At 42.0% G+C, this 20,969-nt stretch overlaps 1 protein-coding gene across 1 annotated transcript in view; it reads left to right on the top strand.

Moving 5' to 3' along the window:
* The window catches only part of MORN2 (MORN repeat containing 2), a 116,419-nt gene that overhangs the window by 52,788 nt on the left and 42,662 nt on the right, over positions 1 to 20,969 (top strand). The window contains exon 4 of the mRNA XM_053711927.1: positions 5,356 to 5,492. Coding sequence (XP_053567902.1) covers positions 5,356 to 5,492 — 137 coding nt within the window. The remainder of the gene's footprint in view (positions 1 to 5,355; positions 5,493 to 20,969) is intronic.

Raw genomic sequence — 20,969 nt, 5'->3', positions numbered from 1 at the left:
ACAGCGGAGGAAAGGGATTTGGGAGTACTTATAGATAACAAGTTAAAGATGGGTGCACAATGCAGGGCAGTGGCTTCTAGGGGCAATAAGATACTAACATGTAATAAAAGAGGCATTGATGCATTGGTGGAAAGCATCATTCTGTCACTATATAAAGCCCTGGTAAGACCTCAACTTGAGTATGGAGTGCAGTTCTGGGGACCAATGTCTAAAAAAGACTTAGAAAAGTTCAGATAAGGGCCATAAAAATGATAGGGGGGAGCAGAGAATTTAAGCTATGAGGAGAGGTTAGCCAAACTGGGTCTGTTTTCTCTAGAAAGAAAGGTGCTTGAGAGGTGATATGATTACTTTATATAAATATATTCAAGGCCCATATACAGAGATGGCAGGAGCTCTGTTTATTCCAAGAAAATTGTTTGTGACAAAAGGTCACAATTTAAAGGGATAGTAAAGTCCAAATTAAACTTTCATGATTCGGATAGGGCATGTAATTTTAAACAACATTCTTATTTACTTTTATAATCAAATTAGCTTTGTTCTCTTGATATTCTTAGTTGAAAGCTAAACCTAGGTAGGCTCTTATACTAATTTCTAAGCCCTTGAAGTCCGCCTCTTATCTGAATGCATTTGACAGTTTTACACAGCTAGAGGGTGTTAGTTCACGTGTTTCATAAAAATAACATTGTGCTCACGCATGTGGAGTTATTTAAGAGTCTGCACTAATTGCCTGAAATGCAAGTCTGTCAAAAGATCTGCGATAAGGAGGCAGTCTGCTGAAGCTTAGATACAAGGTAATCACAGAGGTAAAAAGTATATTTCTGGAACAGTGTTGGTTATGCAAAACTGGTGAATGGTAAATAAAGGGACTATCTGTCTTTTTAAGCAATCCCTTTAAGTTACTTTTTTCCACTGTAAGAGCAATTAAATTGTGGAACTCATTACCTATAGAGGTAGTAAATGCCAATACTTTAGCTACATTTCAAAATGGTTTAGATACATTTGTGGCTAGAAAGAGAATTCAAGGATATGATTGCTTGTGTTAAATGGGTCACCTTTTTAATAGGGTTAATTTAAGATCAAATGGAGCTAGATTACAAGTGCCGCGGTAAATATATTTCTTGCGTCAGCAAAAACATAGCTAGCAGGTTTTCTTTTAGCGCTTCCCGAGTTCCGTTGGTATTACAAGTTGAAAAAAAAAAAGTATTTTGTGCTAGCGGTAACCCGAAAGGCGCAAAAATACTGCCATAAGCCCCTAGCCTAATAACCCCTAATCCGCCGTCCACCCACATTGCAAACACTAATTAAAACTATTAACCCCTAAACCGCCCCCCCCACATCGTAAAGTACCTAAATTAACTGTTAACCCCTAAACTGCTATCCCCCACATCCCAAAGTACCTAAATAAACTATTAACCCCTAATCTGCCACCCCCCCCACATCAGAAAATACCTAAATAAACTTTTAACCCCTGAATTGCCACTCCCCCACAAGGCTAAGTTATAAACTAACATCTAAACCCCCTAACCTAATGCCCCGGTAACTAAACCCAAATTAAAATACCCCTAAATTAACTTAAAGAAATCCTTACTACTTTAAAAAAAACTTACCTGTAAAATTAAATAAAAACCTAATCTTACCTTTAAAAAACAACAAAAACTAACATTACACAAAAAAACAACTATTACAAAATAAAAAAGAAATGACCAAAAATAACATTTTTTTAATCCTATTCTAATACCCCTTAAAAAACAACAACCCCAAAATAAAAAAAAAACCCTATGCTAAAAATAAGCTACCAATAGCCCTTAAAATGGCATTGCCCTAAAGTGATCATCTCTTTTGTTGAAACCCCCCCCCACTAACCCATCTAACATTGCACCTCCCACACCCGAGGCCACCAAAATAAAAAAAACTAAATAGACAAACCTTAATTACCCTGAAAAGGGCATTTGGATGGGCATTGCACTTAAAAGGGCATTCAGCTACAGGGAGTGCAGAATTATTAGGCAAGTTGTATTTTTGAGGATTAATTTTATTATTGAACAACAACCATGTTCTCAATGATCCCAAAAAACTCATTAATATCAAAGCTGAATAGTTTTGGAAGTAGTTTTTAGTTTGTTTTTAGTTATAGCTATTTTAGGGGGATATCTGTGTGTGCAGGTGACTATTACTGTGCATAATTATTAGGTAACTTAACAAAAAACAAATATATACCCATTTCAATTATTTATTTTTACCAGTGAAACCAATATAACATCTCAACATTCACAAATATACATTTCTGACATTCAAAAACAAAACAAAAACAAATCAGTGACCAATATAGCCACCTTTCTTTGCAAGGACACTCAAAAGCCTGCCATCCATGGATTCTGTCAGTGTTTTGATCTGTTCACCATCAACATTGCGTGCAGCAGCAACCACAGCCTCCCAGACACTGTTCAGAGAGGTGTACTGTTTTCCCTCCTTGTAAATCTCACATTTGATGATGGACCACAGGTTCTCAATGGGGTTCAGATCAGGTGAACAAGGAGACCATGTCATTAGATTTTCTTCTTTTATACCCTTTCTTGCCAGCCACGCTGTGGAGTACTTGGACGCGTGTGATGGAGCATTGTCCTGCATGAAAATCATGTTTTTCTTGAAGGATGCAGACTTCTTCCTGTACCACTGCTTGAAGAAGGTGTCTTCCAGAAACTGGCAGTAGGACTGGGAGTTGAGCTTGACTCCATCCTCAACCCGAAAAGGCCCCACAAGCTCATCTTTGATGATACCAGCCCAAACCAGTACTCCACCTCCACCTTGCTGGTGTCTGAGTCGGACTGGAGCTCTCTGCCCTTTACCAATCCAGCCACGGGCCCATCCATCTGGCCCATCAAGACTCACTCTCATTTCATCAGTCCATAAAACCTTAGAAAAATCAGTCTTGAGATATTTCTTGGCCCAGTCTTGACGTTTCAGCTTGTGTGTCTTGTTCAGTGGTGGTCGTCTTTCAGCCTTTCTTACCTTGGCCATGTCTCTGAGTATTGCACACCTTGTGCTTTTGGGCACTCCAGTGATGTTGCAGCTCTGAAATATGGCCAAACTGGTGGCAAGTGGCATCTTGGCAGCTGCACGCTTGACTTTTCTCAGTTCATGGGCAGTTATTTTGCGCCTTGGTTTTTCCACACGCTTCTTGCGACCCTGTTGACTATTTTTAATGAAACGCTTGATTGTTCGATGATCACGCTTCAGAAGCTTTGCAATTTTAAGAGTGCTGCATCCCTCTGCAAGATATCTCACTATTTTTGACTTTTCTGAGCCTGTCAAGTCCTTCTTTTGACCCATTTTGCCAAAGGAAAGGAAGTTGCCTAATAATTATGCACACCTGATATAGGGTGTTGATGTCATTAGACCACACCCCTTCTCATTACAGAGATGCACATCACCTAATATGCTTAATTGGTAGTAGGCTTTCGAGCCTATACAGCTTGGAGTAAGACAACATGCATAAAGAGGATGATGTGGTCAAAATACTCATTTGCCTAATAATTCTGCACTCCCTGTATTTTGCTGCACAAAAAAAATAAAATCCCCAATCTATAACAAAACTAAAAAAACTAACACTAATATCAAAGTTGAGGTCAGTGGCGATGGAGGCGGCGACGTCAGTGGTCTTCTTCAGACCTTCAACACGGAGGTCCTCTTCATGTGGTCTCCAGCCGCACACTGAATAGTGAATGCGAGGTAACCCTTTTATATAGGGGTACCCTTGCATTTCTATTGGCTGATTTGAATCTTCAAATTTAAATCAGCCAATAGAATGAAAGATTTAGCTGAACTTGTAATATCAGCAGAATGAAAATGTCCTGTAAAATCGCGATTACGTTAGCGCAAAACTGTTTGCGTCACACTTGTAATCTAGCCCTATGTTAATACAGTTATATTTTGTACAACTAACAAGATCTGCAGGAAATGTAAGAAAACAGAAATCGTGACTGCAACATCTAGAAATTGAGTTTAAGAATCACGTTTTTAAAATCTTTATTTCTCTTGCAAGGTGTATCCAGTCCACGGCTTCATCCTTTACTTGTGGGATATTCTCATTCCCTACAGGAAGTGGCAAAGAGAGCACACAGCAGAGCTGTCCATATAGCTCCCCCTCTAGCTCCGCCTAGCTCTAGCTCCGCCCCCCAGTCATTCTCTTTGCCGGCTCTGACAGCAGGGCCACTCTGCGGAAGGGTAAAGTGAATGTGGTGTTAGACAATGCGCTTCAGGCAAATTCATCAGATTTCAGTCAGACAGCATCACGACTGTAGCTTACATCAATCATCAGGGGGGAACGAAGAGTTCCTTAGCGATGAAGGAAGTCTCCAAAATAATCAGGTGGGCGGAGGATCACTCCTGCCACCTCTCAGCAATTCACATCCCAGGAGTAGACAACTGGGAAGCGGATTTTCGAAGTCGGCAGACTTTTCTCCCGGGGGAGTGGGAACTTCACCCGGAGGTTTTTGATAACAATCTTTGTGACTCTCATTTTTTGAGTGATCACAATCCCAAATTGATCCAGCCAATAAAAAGCCTCTGGCGCAAAAAAGTTTTCAACTAAAAACATGTTTTCGGTTGTTAAAGGGACAGGAAAGTCAAAATTAAAGGTGCATGATTCAGATAGACCATGCTGAAAGAACAGTATTGCACTACTGACAACTAGCTAAACACATCTATTCAGCCAATCACAAGAGACAAATGTGTGCAGGCACCAATAAGCAGCAGCTCCTACTAGTGTAGGATATGTGCGTATTCTTTTTCAACAAGGGATACTAAGAGAACAAAGCACATTTGAAAATGGAAGTGAATTTAAAAGTGTCTTAAAATGACATGGTCTATCTGAATCATGCACCTTTAATTTTGACTTTCCTGTCCCTTTAACAACCGAAAACATGTTTTTAGTTGAAAACTTTTTTGCGCCAGAGGCTTTTTATTGGCTGGATCAATTTGGGATTGTGATCACTCAAAAAATGAGAGTCACAAAGATTGTTATCAAAACAAAAATCCTGTAAGGAAATATAGTTGTTTATTTATATACGTAAATGTCCCTTAAATGGTATATTATAATCTTTTGTTGCAAAAGTCAATTAGTTATGCTACAACACTTGTCCCAGCTGATGATGAAGTGGTATTATGTATGATTTTAGATGTAGTAAAATCATATACCTTATTTATACAAAACATACATAAACTGTCTTGGTACAACTGTATCTTGCCTATAGATTGCAGCTCTTATGTGCACTATCTTTATATTGTGAGTAAGACATGCTCATCACTACAGTTATATTTTAATCACTTTTTATTTTTAATCTTTGTTTATCATAGATGAATGGCATTGGAAAACTAAAACATCCTTCAGGAGCAGTTTATGAAGGAGAATTCCTAGATAATATGTTTCATGGAAAAAGTACTTATACATTCCCCAACGGAGCCAGATACATTGGAATCTTCAATCAGAATAAGTAAGTCCTGTGCTATTACATAAAGTTTTGCATGATGTACCACATACATTTGTATCTTATCATCATGTAAGTGTTAGTCAGGTATATGACAGAGGAAACCTTATTACTTCAACTTAAAGGGACAGTCAACACCATAATTTTCGTTGTTTAAAAAGATAGATAATCCCTTTTTCTCTTGTAAGGTGTATCCAGTCCACGGATCATCCATTACTTGTGGGATATTCTCATTCCCATCAGGAAGTTGCAAGAGGACACCCACAGCAGAGCTGTTATATAGCTCCTCCCCTAACTGCCATACCCAGTCATTCTCTTGCAACTCTCAACAAGCATGTTGGTAGTAAGAGAGAGTGGTGAAAAATAGTTAGTTTTTTTTCTTCAATTAAAAGTTTGTTATTTTAAATGGTACCGGAGTTGTACTATTTTATCTCAGGCAGTAAATAGAAGAAGAATCTGCCTGAGTTTTCTATGATCTTAGCAGGTTGTAACTAAGATCCATTGCTGTTCTCAAATATGTCTGAGGAGAGAGGTAACTTCAGCGGGAGAATGGCGTGCAGTTTACTCTGCTATGAGGTATGTGCAGTTACAATTTTTTTCTAGAATTGGAAATGCTTGAAAATGCTGCTGATACCGGATTAATGTAAGTTAAGCCTGAATACAGTGATTTAATAGCTACTGGTATCATGCTTATTCTCAGGGGTAATACCCTTATAAAAATGCAATATAAAACGTTTGCTGGCATGTTTAATCGTTTTTATATATGCTTTGGTGATAAAACTTTATTGGGGCCTAGTTTTTTCCACATGGCTGGCTTTATTTTTGCCTAGAAACAGTTTCCTGAGGCTTTCCACTGTTGTAGTATGAGTGGGAGGGGCCTATTTTAGCGCTTTTTTGCGCAGTTAAAATGACAGACTGAGACATCCAGTTTTCCTCAGAAGTCCCCTGAATGCTACAGGATATCTCTAAAGGGCCCAAAGTCGTTTATTGGGGAAGGTAGGGCCACAGCAGAGCTGTTGCAGTTTGTTGTGACTGTTAAAAAACGTCTAAATCGTTTTTTTGATCCGTTTTTTTGAACTAAGGGGTTAATCATCCATTTGCAAGTGGGTGCAATGCTCTGTTAGCTTATTACATACACTGTAAAAATTTCGTTTGATTTACTGCCTTTTTTCACTGTTTTTCAAATTTTGACAAAATTTGTTTCTCTTAAAGGCACAGTACCGTTTTTTATATTTGCTTGTTAACTTGATTTAAAGTGTTTTCCAAGCTTGCTAGTCTCATTGCTAGTCTGTACAAACATGTCTAACATAGAGGAAACTCCTTGTTCATTATGTTTAAAAGCCATGGTGGAACCCCCTCTTAGAATGTGTACCAAATGTACTGATTTCACTTTAAGCAATAAAGATCATATTCTGTCTTTAAAAAATTTATCACCAGAGGAATCTGACGAGGGGGAAGTTATGCCGACTAACTCTCCCCACGTGTCAGATCCTTTGACTCCCGCTCAAGGGACTCAAATGCCGCCAAGTACATCTAGGGCGCCCATAGCGATTACTTTACAAAACATGGCGGCAGTCATGGATAATACACTGTCAGCGGTATTAGCCAGACTACCTGAATTTAGAGGTAAGCGAGATAGCTCTGGGGTTAGACGAAATGCAGAGCATACTGAAGCTTTAAGAACCATGTCTGATACTGCCTCACAATATGCAGAAGCTGAGGAAGGAGAGCTTCAGTCTGTGGGTGATGTTTCTAACTCCGGAAAGATACCTGATTCTGATATTTCTACATTTAAATTTAAGCTTGAACACCTCCGCTTATTGCTCAGGGAGGTTCTAGCTGCTCTGAATGACTGTGATACAATTGCAGTGCCAGAGAAATTGTGCAGACTGGATAAATACTATGCAGTGCCGGTGTGTACTGATGTTTTTCCAATACCTAAAAGGTTTACAGAAATTATTACTAAGGAATGGGATAGACCAGGTGTGTCGTTCTCTCCCCCTCCTATTTTTAGAAAAATGTTTCCTATAGACGCCACCACACAGGACGTATGGCAGACAGTCCCTAAGGTGGAGGGAGCAGTTTCTACTCTAGCAAAGCGTACTACTATCCCTGTCGAGGACAGTTGTGCTTTTTCAGATCCAATGGATAAAAAATTAGAAGGTTACCTTAAGAAAATGTTTATTCAACAAGGTTTTATCCTACAGCCCCTTGCATGCATTGCTCCTGTCACTGCTGCTGCGGCGTTCTGGTTTGAGTCTCTGGAAGAGGCTTTACAGGTAGCGACTCAATTGGATGACATACTTGGCAAACTTAGGGCACTTAAGCTAGCCAATTCTTTTGTTTCTGATGCCATTGTTCATTTGACTAAACTAACGGCTAAGAATTCTGGTTTTGCTATACAGGCGCGCAGGGCGCTATGGCTTAAAGGGATACTAAACCCAATTTTTTTCTGTCATGATTCAGATAGAGCATGATATTTTAAGCACCTTTCTAATTTACTCCTATTATCAATTTTTCTTTGTTCTCGTGTTATCTTGATTTGAAAAAGCAGTACTGTAAGCTTTAGAGCTGGACCATTTTTTGTTTAGCACCTGGGTAGCACTTGCTGATTGTGGCTAAATGTAGCAAACCAATCATCAAGCGCTACCGAGGTGCTGAACTAAAAATGGGACAGCTCCTAACCTTTCATTACTGCATTTTCAAATCAAGATAACATGAGAACAAAGAAAAATTGATAATAGGAGTAAATTAGAAAGTTGCTTAAAATGTCATGGTCTATCTGAATCATGAAAGAAAAAAATGTGGGGTTAGTAACCCTTTAAATCATGGTCAGCTGACGTGACTTCAAAATCTAAGCTGCTTAACATTCCCTTCAAGGGGCAGACCCTATTCGGGCCTGGTTTGAAGGAGATTATTGCTGATATCACTGGAGGAAAAGGTCATGCCCTTCCTCAGGACAGGTCCAAATCAAGGGCCAAACAGTCTAATTTCCGTGCCTTTCGAAACTTCAAGGCAGGTACGGCATCAACTTCCTCTAATGCAAAACAAGAGGGAACTTTTGCTCAGTCCAAGACGGTCTGGAGGCCAAACCAGACCTGGAACAAAGGTAAGCAGGCCAAAAAGCCTGCTGCTGCCTCTAAGACAGCATGAAGGAACGGCCCCCTATCCGGTAACGGATCTAGTAGGGGGCAGACTTTCACTCTTCGCCCAGGCGTGGGCAAGAGATGTTCAGGATCCCTGGGCGTTGGAAATTATATCCCAGGGATATCTTCTGGACTTCAAAGCTTCCCCCCCAAAAGGGAGATTTCACCTTTCACAATTATCTGCAAACCAGATAAAGAGAGAGGCATTCTTACACTGTGTACGAGACCTCCTAGTTATGGGAGTGATCCATCCAGTTCCAAAGGAGGAACAGGCACAGGGTTTTTACTCAAATCTGTTTGTGGTTCCCAAAAAAGAGGGAACCTTCAGACCAATTTTGGATCTAAAGATCTTAAACAAATTCCTCAGAGTTCCATCATTCAAGATGGAAACTATTCGTACAATCCTACCTATGATCCAGGAGGGTCAATATATGACTACAGTGGATCTAAAGGATGCTTATCTTCACATTCCGATACACAAAGATCATCATCGGTTTCTCAGGTTTGCCTTTCTAGACAGGCATTACCAGTTTGTAGCTCTTCCCTTTGGATTACCTACAGCCCCAAGAATCTTTACGAAGATTCTAGGGTCGCTTCCGGCGGTCCTAAGGCCGCGGGGCATAGCAGTGGCCCCTTATTTAGACGACATCCTGATACATGCGTCAAACTTCCAAATTGCCAAGTCTCATACGGACGTAGTACTGGCATTTCTGAGGTTGCATGGGTGGAAAGTTAACGAGGAAAAGAGTTCTCTATCCCCACTCACAAGAGTTTCCTTCCTAGGGACTCTGATAGATTCTGTAGAAATGAAAATTTACCTGACGGAGTCCAGGTTATCAAAGCTTCTAAATTCCTGCCGTGTTCTTCATTCCATTCCGCGCCCTTCGGTGGCTCAGTGTATGGAAGTAATCGGCTTAATGGTAGCGGCAATGGACATAGTGCCGTTTGCACGCTTACATCTCAGACCGCTGCAACTATGTATGCTCAGTCAGTGGAACGGGGATTACACAGATTTGTCCCCTCTACTAAATCTGGATCAAGAGACCAGGGATTCTCTTCTCTGGTCCATCTGTCCAAAGGTATGACCTTTCGCAGGCCAGATTGGACAATTGTAACAGATGCCAGCCTTCTAGGTTGGGGTGCAGTCTGGAACTCCCTGAAGGCTCAGGGATTGTGGACTCAGGAGGAGACACTCCTTCCAATAAATATTCTGGAACTGAGAGCGATATTCAATGCTCTTCAGGCTTGGCCTCAGTTAGCGACAATGAGGTTCATCAGATTTCAGTCGGACAACATCATGACTGTGGCTTACATCAACCATCAAGGGGGAACAAGGAGTTCCCTAGCGATGTTAGAAGTCTCAAAGATAATTCGCTGGGCAGAGATTCACTCTTGCCACCTATCAGCTATCCATATCCCAGGTGTAGAGAACTGGGAGGCGGAATTTCAAAGTCGTCAGACTTTTCATCCGGGGGAGTGGGAACTCCATCCGGAGGTGTTTGCACAATTGATTCATCGTTGGGGCAAACCAGAACTGGATCTCATGGCATCTCGCCAGAACGCCAAGCTTCCTTGTTACGGATCCAGGTCCAGGGATCCCAAGGCAACGCTGATAGATGCTCTAGCAGCGCCCTGGTCTTTCAACCTGGCTTATATGTTTCCACCGTTTCCTCTGCTCCCTCGACTGATTGCCAAGATCAAGCAGGAGAGAGCATCAGTGATTTTGATAGCGCCTGCGTGGCCACGCAGGACCTGGTATGCAGATCTAGTGGACATGTCATCCTTTCCACCATGGACTCTGCCTCTGAGACAGGACCTTCTACTTCAGGGTCCTTTCCACCATCCAAATCTAATTTCTCTGAGACTGACTGCATGGAGATTGAACGCTTGATTTTATCAAAGCGTGGCTTCTCCGAGTCAGTCATTGATACCTTAATACAGGCACGAAAGCCTGTCACCAGGAAAATTTATCATAAGATATGGCGTAAATATCTTTATTGGTGTGAATCCAAGGGTTATTCATGGAGTAAGGTCAGGATTCCCAGGATATTATCCTTTCTCCAAGAAGGTTTGAAAAAAGGATTGTCAGCTAGTTCCTTAAAGGGACAGATTTCTGCTCTGTCTATTCTTTTGCACAAGCGTCTGGCAGATGTTCCAGACGTTCAGGCATTTTGTCAGGCTTTAGTTAGAATCAAGCCATGGAGCTTAAATTTGGTTCTTAAGGTTCTTCAAGGAATTCCGTTTGAACCTCTTCATTCCATCGATATCAAACTTTTATCTTGGAAAGTTCTTTTTTTGGTAGCTATTTCCTCGGCTCGCAGAGTCTCCGAGTTATCTGCCTTATAATGTGATTCTCCTTATCTGATTTTCCATACGGATAAGGTAGTCCTACGTACCAAACCTGGGTTTTTACCTAAGGTGGTATCTAACAAGAATATCAATCAAGAGATTGTTGTTCCATCCTTGTGTCCTAATCCTTCTTCAAAGAAGGAACGTCTATTACACAATCTGGACGTGGTTCGCGCTTTAAAGTTTTACTTACAAGCTACTAAAGATTTCCGTCAAACATCTGCTTTGTTTGTTATCTACTCTGGACAGAGGAGAGGTCAAAAGGCTTCGGCAACCTCTCTTTCTTTTTGGCTAAGAAGCATAATCCGCTTAGCCTATGAGACTGCTGGACAGCAGCCTCCTGTAAGGGTTACAGCTCATTCTACTAGGGCTGTGGCTTCCACTTGGGCCTTTAAAAATGAGGCTTCTGTTGAACAGATTTGCAAAGCGGCGACTTGGTCTTCGCTTCATACCTTTTCAAAACTCTACAAATTTGATACTTTTGCTTCTTCGGAGGCTATTTTTGGGAGACAGGTTTTACAGGCAGTGGTACCTGCCTTGTCCCTCCCTTCATCCGTGTACTTTAGCTTTGGTATTGGTATCCCACAAGTAATGGATGATCCGTGGACTGGATACACCTTACAAGAGAAAACACAATTTATTCTTACCTGATAAATTTATTTCTCTTGTGGTGTATCCAGTCCACGGCCCGCCCTGTCATTTTAAGGCAGGTAATTTTTAAATTTAACCCCTTAATGACAACTGACGTACTAGGTACGTCATGCATTAACAAGCAGTTAATGACAATGGACGTACCTGGTACGTCAGTTGTCTAAGAGAGTGCTGGAAGCGATCGCAATCGCTTCCAGCAGCTCTCAGGGTATTGCAGTGATGCCTCCATATGGAGGCATCCTGCAATACCTTTTTAGAAGACTCCGATGCAGAGAGGGCCACTCTGTTCGTTGGTGGGTGGGAGCGCAACAGGGAGGCGGGTGGGCGGCCCATCGCTACCCGGCATCCGGTTCCTAGAAGTGCAATGTGCACGCCTGGTGCCGGGAGCGTGCGGGGGGGCGCGCGTGCGCGCGCATTAGCTGGCCACTGACACCAATGAGGAGGGAAGAGGGGGGGGGAATTTTTTTTTTTTAAAATAATATAAAAGGATCTGGGAGGGGGAGGGGGGGTAGGGGTATTGTGGGGGGCTGCTACAATACAGAAAACCCAAAAAAAAAGCAAAAGAGCAAAAAATACTTTTGTTTTTGGGCAAATTGGGTACTGGCAGACAGCTGCCAGTACCCAAGATGGCCGCAATTAGATAGGGGAGAGGGTTAGAGAGCTGGGGGGGGGGGATCATGGAGGTTGGGGCTAAGGCAGGAGTCCATCACAGCTAAAATATTTTTTTTTTTTTTATTTATTAAAAAAAAAAAAACTCCTTTTATTTAGTACTGGCAGACTTTCTGCCAGTACTTAAGATGGCGGGGACATTTGTGGGGTTGGGGAGGGAAGAGAGCTGTTTGGGAGGGATCAGGGGGTAGGATGTGTCAGGTGGGAGGCTGATCTCTACCCTAAAGCTAAAATTAACCCTGCAAGCTCCCTACAACCTACCTAATTAACGCCTTCACTGCTGGGCATAATTTACGTGTGGTGCGCAGCAGCATTTAGCGGCCTTCTAATTACCAAAAAGCAAAGCCAAAGCCATATAAGTCTGCTATTTCTGAACAAAGGGGATCCCAAAGAAGCTTTTACAACAATTTGTGCCATAATAGCACAAGCTGTTTGTAAATAATTTCAGTGAGAAACCTAAATTGTGAAAAATGTAAAGTTTTTTTTTCTTCTGTTAAGTGTGATCAGTCCACGGGTCATCATTACTTCTGGGGATATTACTCCTCCCCAACAGGAAGTGCAAGAGGATTCACCCAGCAGAGCTGCATATAGCTCCTCCCCTCTACGTCACTCCCAGTCATTCTCTTGCACCCAACGACTAGATAGGATGTGTGAGAGGACTATGGTGATTATACTTAGTTTTATATCTTCAATCAAAAGTTTGTTATTTTAAAATAGCACCGGAGTGTGTTATTACCTCTCTGGCAGAGTTTGAAGAAGAATCTACCAGAGTTTTGCTATGATTTTAGCCGGAGTAGTTAAGATCATATTGCTGTTCTCGGCCATCTGAGGAGTGAGGTAAACTTCAGATCAGGGGACAGCGGGCAGATGAATCTGCATAGAGGTATGTAGCAGTTTTTATTTTCTGACAATGGAATTGATGAGAAAATCCTGCCATACCTATATAATGTCATGTATGTATACTTTACACTTCAGTATTCTGGGGAATGGTACTTCACTAGAATTACACTGTAAGAAATACATAAAGCTGTTTAATAACTAGAGATTATGTTTAACGTTTTTGCTGGAATGTAAAATCGTTTTCATTTGCTGAGGTACTGTGTGAATAAATGTTTGGGCACTATTTTTCCACTTGGCAGTTGCTTAATCTGTTTTTCTGACAGTTTCTGTTCTCCCTCACTGCTGTGTGTGAGGGGGAGGGGCCGTTTTTTGGCGCTTTTACTATGCATCAAATATTTCAGTCAGCAACTCATTGTATTCCCTGCATGATCCGGTTCATCTCTACAGAGCTCAGGGGTCTTCAAAACTTATTTTGAGGGAGGTAATTTCTCTCAGCAGAGCTGTGAGAATTATAGTTTGACTGAGATAAAAAACGTTTATTCTGTAATTTGTTTCCTGCTTTCAGAATTTGTTATCTTTGCTAATGGGATTAAACCTTTGCTAAAGTTGTGTTGTTTACAAGGATTGAGGCTATAACTGTTTCAATTTATTAATTTTCAACTGTCATAGATCTTCTGTGCTTCTTAAAGGCACAGTACGTTTTAATATTATTCTAATTGAATTGTATTTCCAAGTTGCAAGTTTATTTGCTAGTGTGTTAAACATGTCTGATTCAGAGGATGATACCTGTGTCATTTGTTGCAATGCCAAAGTGGAGCCCAATAGAAATTTATGTACTAACTGTATTGATGCTACTTTAAATAAAAGTCAATCTGTACAAATTGAACAAATTTCACCAAACAACGAGGGGAGAGTTATGCCGACTAACTCGCCTCACGTGTCAGTACCTACATCTCCCGCTCAGAGGGAGGTGCGTGATATTGTAGCGCCGAGTACATCTGGGCGGCCATTACAAATCACATTACAGGATATGGCTACTGTTATGACTGAGGTTTTGGCTAAATTACCAGAACTAAGAGGTAAGCGTGATCACTCTGGGGTGAGAACAGAGTGCGCTGATAATATTAGGGCCATGTCAGACACTGCGTCACAGGTGGCAGAACATGAGGACGGAGAACTTCATTCTGTGGGTGACGGTTCTGATCCAAACAGACTGGATTCAGATATTTCAAATTTTAAATTTAAACTGGAAAACCTCCGTGTATTAATAGGGGAGGTGTTAGCGGCTCTGAATGATTGTAACACAGTTGCAATACCAGAGAAAATGTGTAGGTTGGATAAATATTTTGCGGTACCGACGAGTACTGAGGTTTTTCCTATACCTAAGAGACTTACTGAAATTGTTACTAAGGAGTGGGATAGACCCGGTGTGCCGTTCTCACCCCCTCCGATATTTAGAAAAATGTTTCCAATAGACGCCACCACAAGGGACTTATGGCAAACGGTCCCTAAGGTGGAGGGAGCAGTTTCTACCTTAGCTAAGCGTACCACTATCCCGGTGGAGGATAGCTGTGCTTTTTCAGATCCAATGGATAAAAAGTTAGAGGGTTACCTTAAGAAAATGTTTGTTCAACAAGGTTTTATATTGCAACCCCTTGCATGCATTGCGCCGATCACGGCTGCAGCGGCATTCTGGATTGAGTCTCTGGAAGAGAACATTGGTTCAGCTATTCTGGACGACATTACGGACAGGCTTAGAGTCCTTAAACTAGCTAATTCATTCATTTCGGAGGCCGTAGTACATCTTACTAAACTTACGGCGAAGAATTCAGGATTCGCCATTCAGGCACGCAGGGCGCTGTGGCTAAAATCCTGGTCAGCTGATGTTACTTCTAAGTCTAAATTGCTTAATATACCTTTCAAAGGGCAGACCTTATTCGGGCCCGGGTTGAAAGAGATTATCGCTGACATTACAGGAGGTAAAGGCCATGCCCTGCCTCAGGACAAAGCCAAAGCCAAGACTAGATAGTCTAATTTTCGTTCCTTTCGTAATTTCAAAGCAGGAGCAGCATCAACTTCCTCTGCACCAAAACAGGAAGGAGCTGTTGCTCGCTACAGACAAGGCTGGAAACCTAACCAGTCCTGGAACAAGGGCAAGCAGACTAGGAAACCTGCTGCTGCCCCTAAAACAGCATGAATTGAGGGCCCCCGATCCGGGATCGGATCTAGTGGGGGGCAGACTTTCTCTCTTCGCCCAGGCTTGGGCAAGAGATGTTCAGGATCCCTGGGCGCTAGAGATAATATCTCAGGGATACCTTCTGGACTTCAAATACTCTCCTCCAAGAGAGAGATTTCATCTGTCAAGATTGTCAACAATCCAGACAAAGAAAGAGGCGTTTCTACGCTGTGTACAAGAGCTCTTGTTAATGGGAGTAATCCATCCAGTTCCACGATCGGAACAGGGACAGGGGTTTTACTCAAATCTGTTTGTGGTTCCCAAAAAAGAGGGAACTTTCAGACCAATCCTGGACTTAAATATCCTAAACAAATTCCTAAGAGTTCCATCGTTCAAGATGGAGACTATTCGGACAATTTTACCTATGATCCAAGAGGGTCAATACATGACCACTGTAGATTTAAAAGATGCTTACCTTCACATACCGATTCACAAAGATCATTATCGGTACCTAAGGTTTGCCTTCCTAGACAGGCATTACCAGTTTGTGGCTCTTCCATTCGGATTGGCTACAGCTCCAAGAATCTTCACAAAGGTTCTGGGTGCTCTTCTGGCGGTACTAAGACCGCGGGGAATCTCGGTAGCTCCATACCTAGACGACATTCTGATACAAGCTTCAAGCTTTCAAACTGCCAAGTCTCATACAGAGTTAGTGCTGGCATTTCTAAGGTCACATGGATGGAAGGTGAACGAAAAGAAAAGTTCACTCGTTCCACTCACAAGAGTTCCCTTCCTGGGGACTCTTATAGATTCTGTAGAAATGAAGATTTACCTGACAGAGGACAGGCTAACAAGACTTCAAAGTGCTTGCCGCACCCTTCATTCCATTCAACACACGTCAGTGGCTCAATGCATGGAGGTAATCGGCTTAATGGTAGCGGCAATGGACATAGTACCCTTTGCACGCTTACACCTCAGACCACTGCAACTGTGCATGCTAAGTCAGTGGAATGGGGATTACTCAGACTTATCCCCTTCTCTGAATCTGGATCAAGAGACCAGAAATTCTCTTCTATGGTGGCTTTCTCGGCCACATCTGTCCAGGGGGATGCCATTCAGCAGACCAGACTGGACAATTGTAACAACAGACGCCAGCCTTCTAGGTTGGGGTGCCGTCTGGAATTCTCTGAAGGCTCAGGGACAATGGAGTCAGGAGGAGAGTCTCCTGCCAATAAACATTCTGGAATTGAGAGCAGTTCTCAATGCCCTCCTGGCTTGGCCCCAGTTGACAACTCGGGGGTTCATCAGGTTTCAGTCGGACAACATCACGACTGTAGCTTACATCAACCATCAGGGAGGGACAAGAAGCTCCCTAGCTATGATGGAAGTATCAAAGATAATTTGCTGGGCAGAGTCTCACTCTTGCCACCTGTCAGCAATCCACATCCCGGGAGTGGAGAACTGGGAGGCGGATTTCTTAAGTCGTCAGACTTTTCATCCGGGGGAGTGGGAACTTCATCCGGAGGTCTTTGCCCAAATACTTCGACGTTGGGGCAAACCAGAGATAGATCTCATGGCGTCTCGACAGAACGCCAAGCTTCCTCGTTACGGGTCCAGATCCAGGGATCCAGGAGCAGTCCTGATAGATGCTCTGACAGCACCTTGGGACTTCAGGATGGCTTACGTGTTTCCACCCTTCCCGTTGCTTCCTCGATTGATTGCCAGAATCAAACAAGAGAGAGCATCAGTGATTCTAATAGCACCTGCGTGGCCACGCAGGACTTGGTATGCAGACCTGGTGGACATGTCATCCTGTCCACCTTGGTCTCTACCTCTGAAACAGGACCTTCTGATACAGGGTCCCTTCAAACATCAAAATCTAACTTCTCTGAAGCTGACTGCTTGGAAATTGAACGCTTGATTTTATCAAGACGTGGATTTTCTGAGTCAGTTATTGATACCTTAATACAGGCTAGAAAACCTGTTACCAGAAAGATTTACCATAAGATATGGCGTAAATACCTATATTGGTGTGAATCCAAAGGTTACTCTTGGAGTAAGGTTAGGATTCCTAGGATATTGTCTTTTCTACAAGAAGGTTTAGAAAAGGGTTTATCTGCTAGTTCATTAAAGGGACAGATCTCAGCTCTGTCCATTCTGTTACACAAACGTCTGTCAGAAGTTCCTGACGTCCAGGCTTTTTGTCAGGCTTTGGCCAGAATTAAGCCTGTGTTTAAAACTGTTGCTCCACCATGGAGTTTAAACCTTGTTCTTAATGTTTTACAGGGTGTTCCGTTTGAACCCCTTCATTCCATTGATATAAAGTTGTTATCTTGGAAAGTTCTATTTTTAATGGCTATTTCCTCGGCTCGAAGAGTCTCTGAATTATCAGCCTTACATTGTGATTCTCCTTATTTGATTTTTCATTCGGATAAGGTAGTCCTGCGTACTAAACCTGGGTTCTTACCTAAGGTAGTTACTAACAGGAATATCAATCAAGAGATTGTTGTTCCTTCTTTATGCCCAAATCCTTCTTCAAAGAAGGAACGTCTACTGCACAACCTGGATGTAGTCCGTGCTCTAAAATTTTACTTACAGGCAACTAAGGAATTTCGACAAACGTCTTCTCTGTTTGTCATTTACTCTGGGCAGAGGAGAGGTCAAAAAGCTTCCGCTACCTCTCTTTCTTTTTGGCTTCGTAGCATAATTCGTTTAGCTTATGAGACTGCTGGACAGCAGCCTCCTGAAAGAATTACAGCTCATTCTACTAGAGCTGTGGCTTCCACTTGGGCCTTCAAGAATGAGGCCTCTGTTGAACAGATTTGCAAGGCTGCAACTTGGTCTTCGCTTCATACTTTTTCCAAATTTTACAAATTTGACACTTTTGCTTCATCGGAGGCTATTTTTGGGAGAAAGGTTCTTCAGGCAGTGGTTCCTTCTGTATAAAGAGCCTGCCTATCCCTCCCGTCATCCGTGTACTTTTGCTTTGGTATTGGTATCCCAGAAGTAATGATGACCCGTGGACTGATCACACTTAACAGAAGAAAACATAATTTATGCTTACCTGATAAATTCCTTTCTTCTGTAGTGTGATCAGTCCACGGCCCGCCCTGTTTTTTAAGGCAGGTAAATATTTTTTAATTTATACTCCAGTCACCACTTCACCCTTGGCTTTTCCTTTCTCGTTGGTCCTTGGTCGAATGACTGGGAGTGACGTAGAGGGGAGGAGCTATATGCAGCTCTGCTGGGTGAATCCTCTTGCACTTCCTGTTGGGGAGGAGTAATATCCCCAGAAGTAATGATGACCCGTGGACTGATCACACTACAGAAGAAAGGAATTTATCAGGTAAGCATAAATTATGTTTTTATTTGCTCGCATTTGGCGGTGAAATGGTGGAATAAAATATACCAAAATGTGCCTAGATCAATACTTTGGGTTGTCTTCTAACAAAAAATATATACATGTCAAGGGATATTCAGGTATTCCTGACAGATATCAGGGTTCCAATGTAACTAGCGCTAATTTTGAAAAAAAGTGGTTTGGAAATAGCGAAGTGCTACTTGTATTTATGGCCCTATAACTTGCAAAAAAAGCTAAGAACATGTAAACATTGGGTATTTCTAAACTCAGGACAAAATTTAGAAACTATTTAGCATGGGTGTTTTTTGGTGATTGTAGATGTGTAACAGATTTTGGGGGTCAAAGTTAGAAAAAGTGTGTTTTTTTCCATTTTTTCCTCATATTTTATTATTTTTTTTGTAGTAAATTATAAGACATGATGAAAATAATGGTATCTTTAGAAAGTCCATTTAATGGCGAGAAAAACGGTATATAATATGTGTGGGTACAGTAAATGAGTAAGAGGAAAATTACAGCTAAACACAAACACCGCAGAAATGTAAAAATAGCCATTGTCATTAAGGGTAAGAAAATTGAAAAATGGTCCGGTCATTAAGGGGTTAAACTACAGTCACCACTGCACCCTTTAGTTTCTCCTTTCTCGGCTTGTTTTCGGTCGAATGACTGGATATGGCAGTTAGGGGAGGAGCTATATAACAGCTCTGCTGTGGGTGTCCTCTTGCAACTTCCTGTTGGGAATGAGAATATCCCACAAGTAATGGATGATCCGTGGACTGGATACACCACAAGAGAAATAAATTTATCAGGTAAGCATAAATTGTGTTATTACCCATTCCCCAATTTTGCATATCCAAAACGGTTATAATAATACACGTTTTACCTCTGTACTTACCTTGTATCTAAGCCTCTGCAGACTGCCACCTTATTTTAGTTCATTTGACAGACTTGCATTTTAGCTAATCAGTGCTCACTCAGAGCTCAATGTTATCTATGTGTAACACATGAACTAATGCCCTCTAGTGGTGAAAAACTGTCAAAATGCTTTCAGATTAGAGGCGGCCTTCAAGGTCTAAGAAATTAGCATATGAACCTCATAGGTTTAGCTTTCAACTAAGAATACCAAGAGAACAAAACAAAATTGATGATTAAAGTAAATTGGATAGTTGTTTAAAATTACATGCCCTATATTACATGCTTTATTTGAATCATGAAAGTTTTTTTTTTGGACTTGACTGTAACATAAAATACTATGAGCCCAGATTACAAGTGGAGCATTATCAGGGCCGGACTGGTAAATCAGACCAGCCCTGGAAATTTATATAGACTGACCCCACCACGCCCCCCTCCGGCCCAGCCAAGCCCTGCCCGCCCCCCTCTGGCACAGCCAACTACACCCCCTGGCAACGCAGCAGCCAATCTCCCTACCAACCCCTAACAGTAGTCTATCTCCCTACCAACTCCTAACAGTAGTCCTACACTGCTACTAACCTACTTGAGCTCTGTGTGCTTGTGCCCCTAGTGTGCTGGCTATGTGGCCTCCTGCTCCTCTCTTCTTGTCATGATATCCCCCACCCCCCCTACGTGCAGTGCTATTAGAGCGGAGCGGCCACCACACTAAGCGAGCTTGAATAGCACTGCGGGAAGGGGGTGTGGGGGATATCATGACAAGGAGATAGGAGCTGGAGGCCACATGGGCCAGCACATTGGGAGTACAAGCACACAGAGCTCAAGCAGGTTAGTAGCCTCTGTGTCCTTAACAAGCTCACTGTGCTCCCTCAGCTGCTCACTTTCTGACAATAGCCAGACAGCCCACCGTGATTTTTCCCGGTATCCCAGCAGGCCAATCCGGCCCTGAGCATTAGTGATACTGATAGTGATAGTTATCCTTAATGCACACCTGCGCTAAGAAAAAGTGCACAATTTGGCATTACAAGTTAATGGTAAAAAATGTTAATTTTTTTTAGCATACAGTTTATACTGTATATCTTAATTTAAAACGTAATTTAAGAGTTTGTGAAGAACACTATATTTTTAGTGCACCTTAGGGTTAGCGCTCAAGCTAAAACTAGACCTGAATTTTGGATTTTGTAGCACGTACCATAGAAGTCTGTTAGGTGAGGGATGTAGGGTAGCCACGCTATTGTACCTCCAGATGTTAGATGGCCCAAAGTTTTTGCTTTAGTGCTATCATTTTACTTTCAGCTTGTAATATGGAAGTATAAATAGAAGCGAAATAGATGCGCTCTAGCAATGTTAGAGCACAATAGCTCTTCCATTTTTATGTGACATTT

Source organism: Bombina bombina, chromosome 4 (assembly GCF_027579735.1).
Source record: "Bombina bombina isolate aBomBom1 chromosome 4, aBomBom1.pri, whole genome shotgun sequence".
NCBI lineage: Eukaryota > Metazoa > Chordata > Amphibia > Anura > Bombinatoridae > Bombina > Bombina bombina.
Note: the sequence above shows the minus strand (reverse complement) of the source record. Positions and strands in the feature narration are given on the sequence as shown.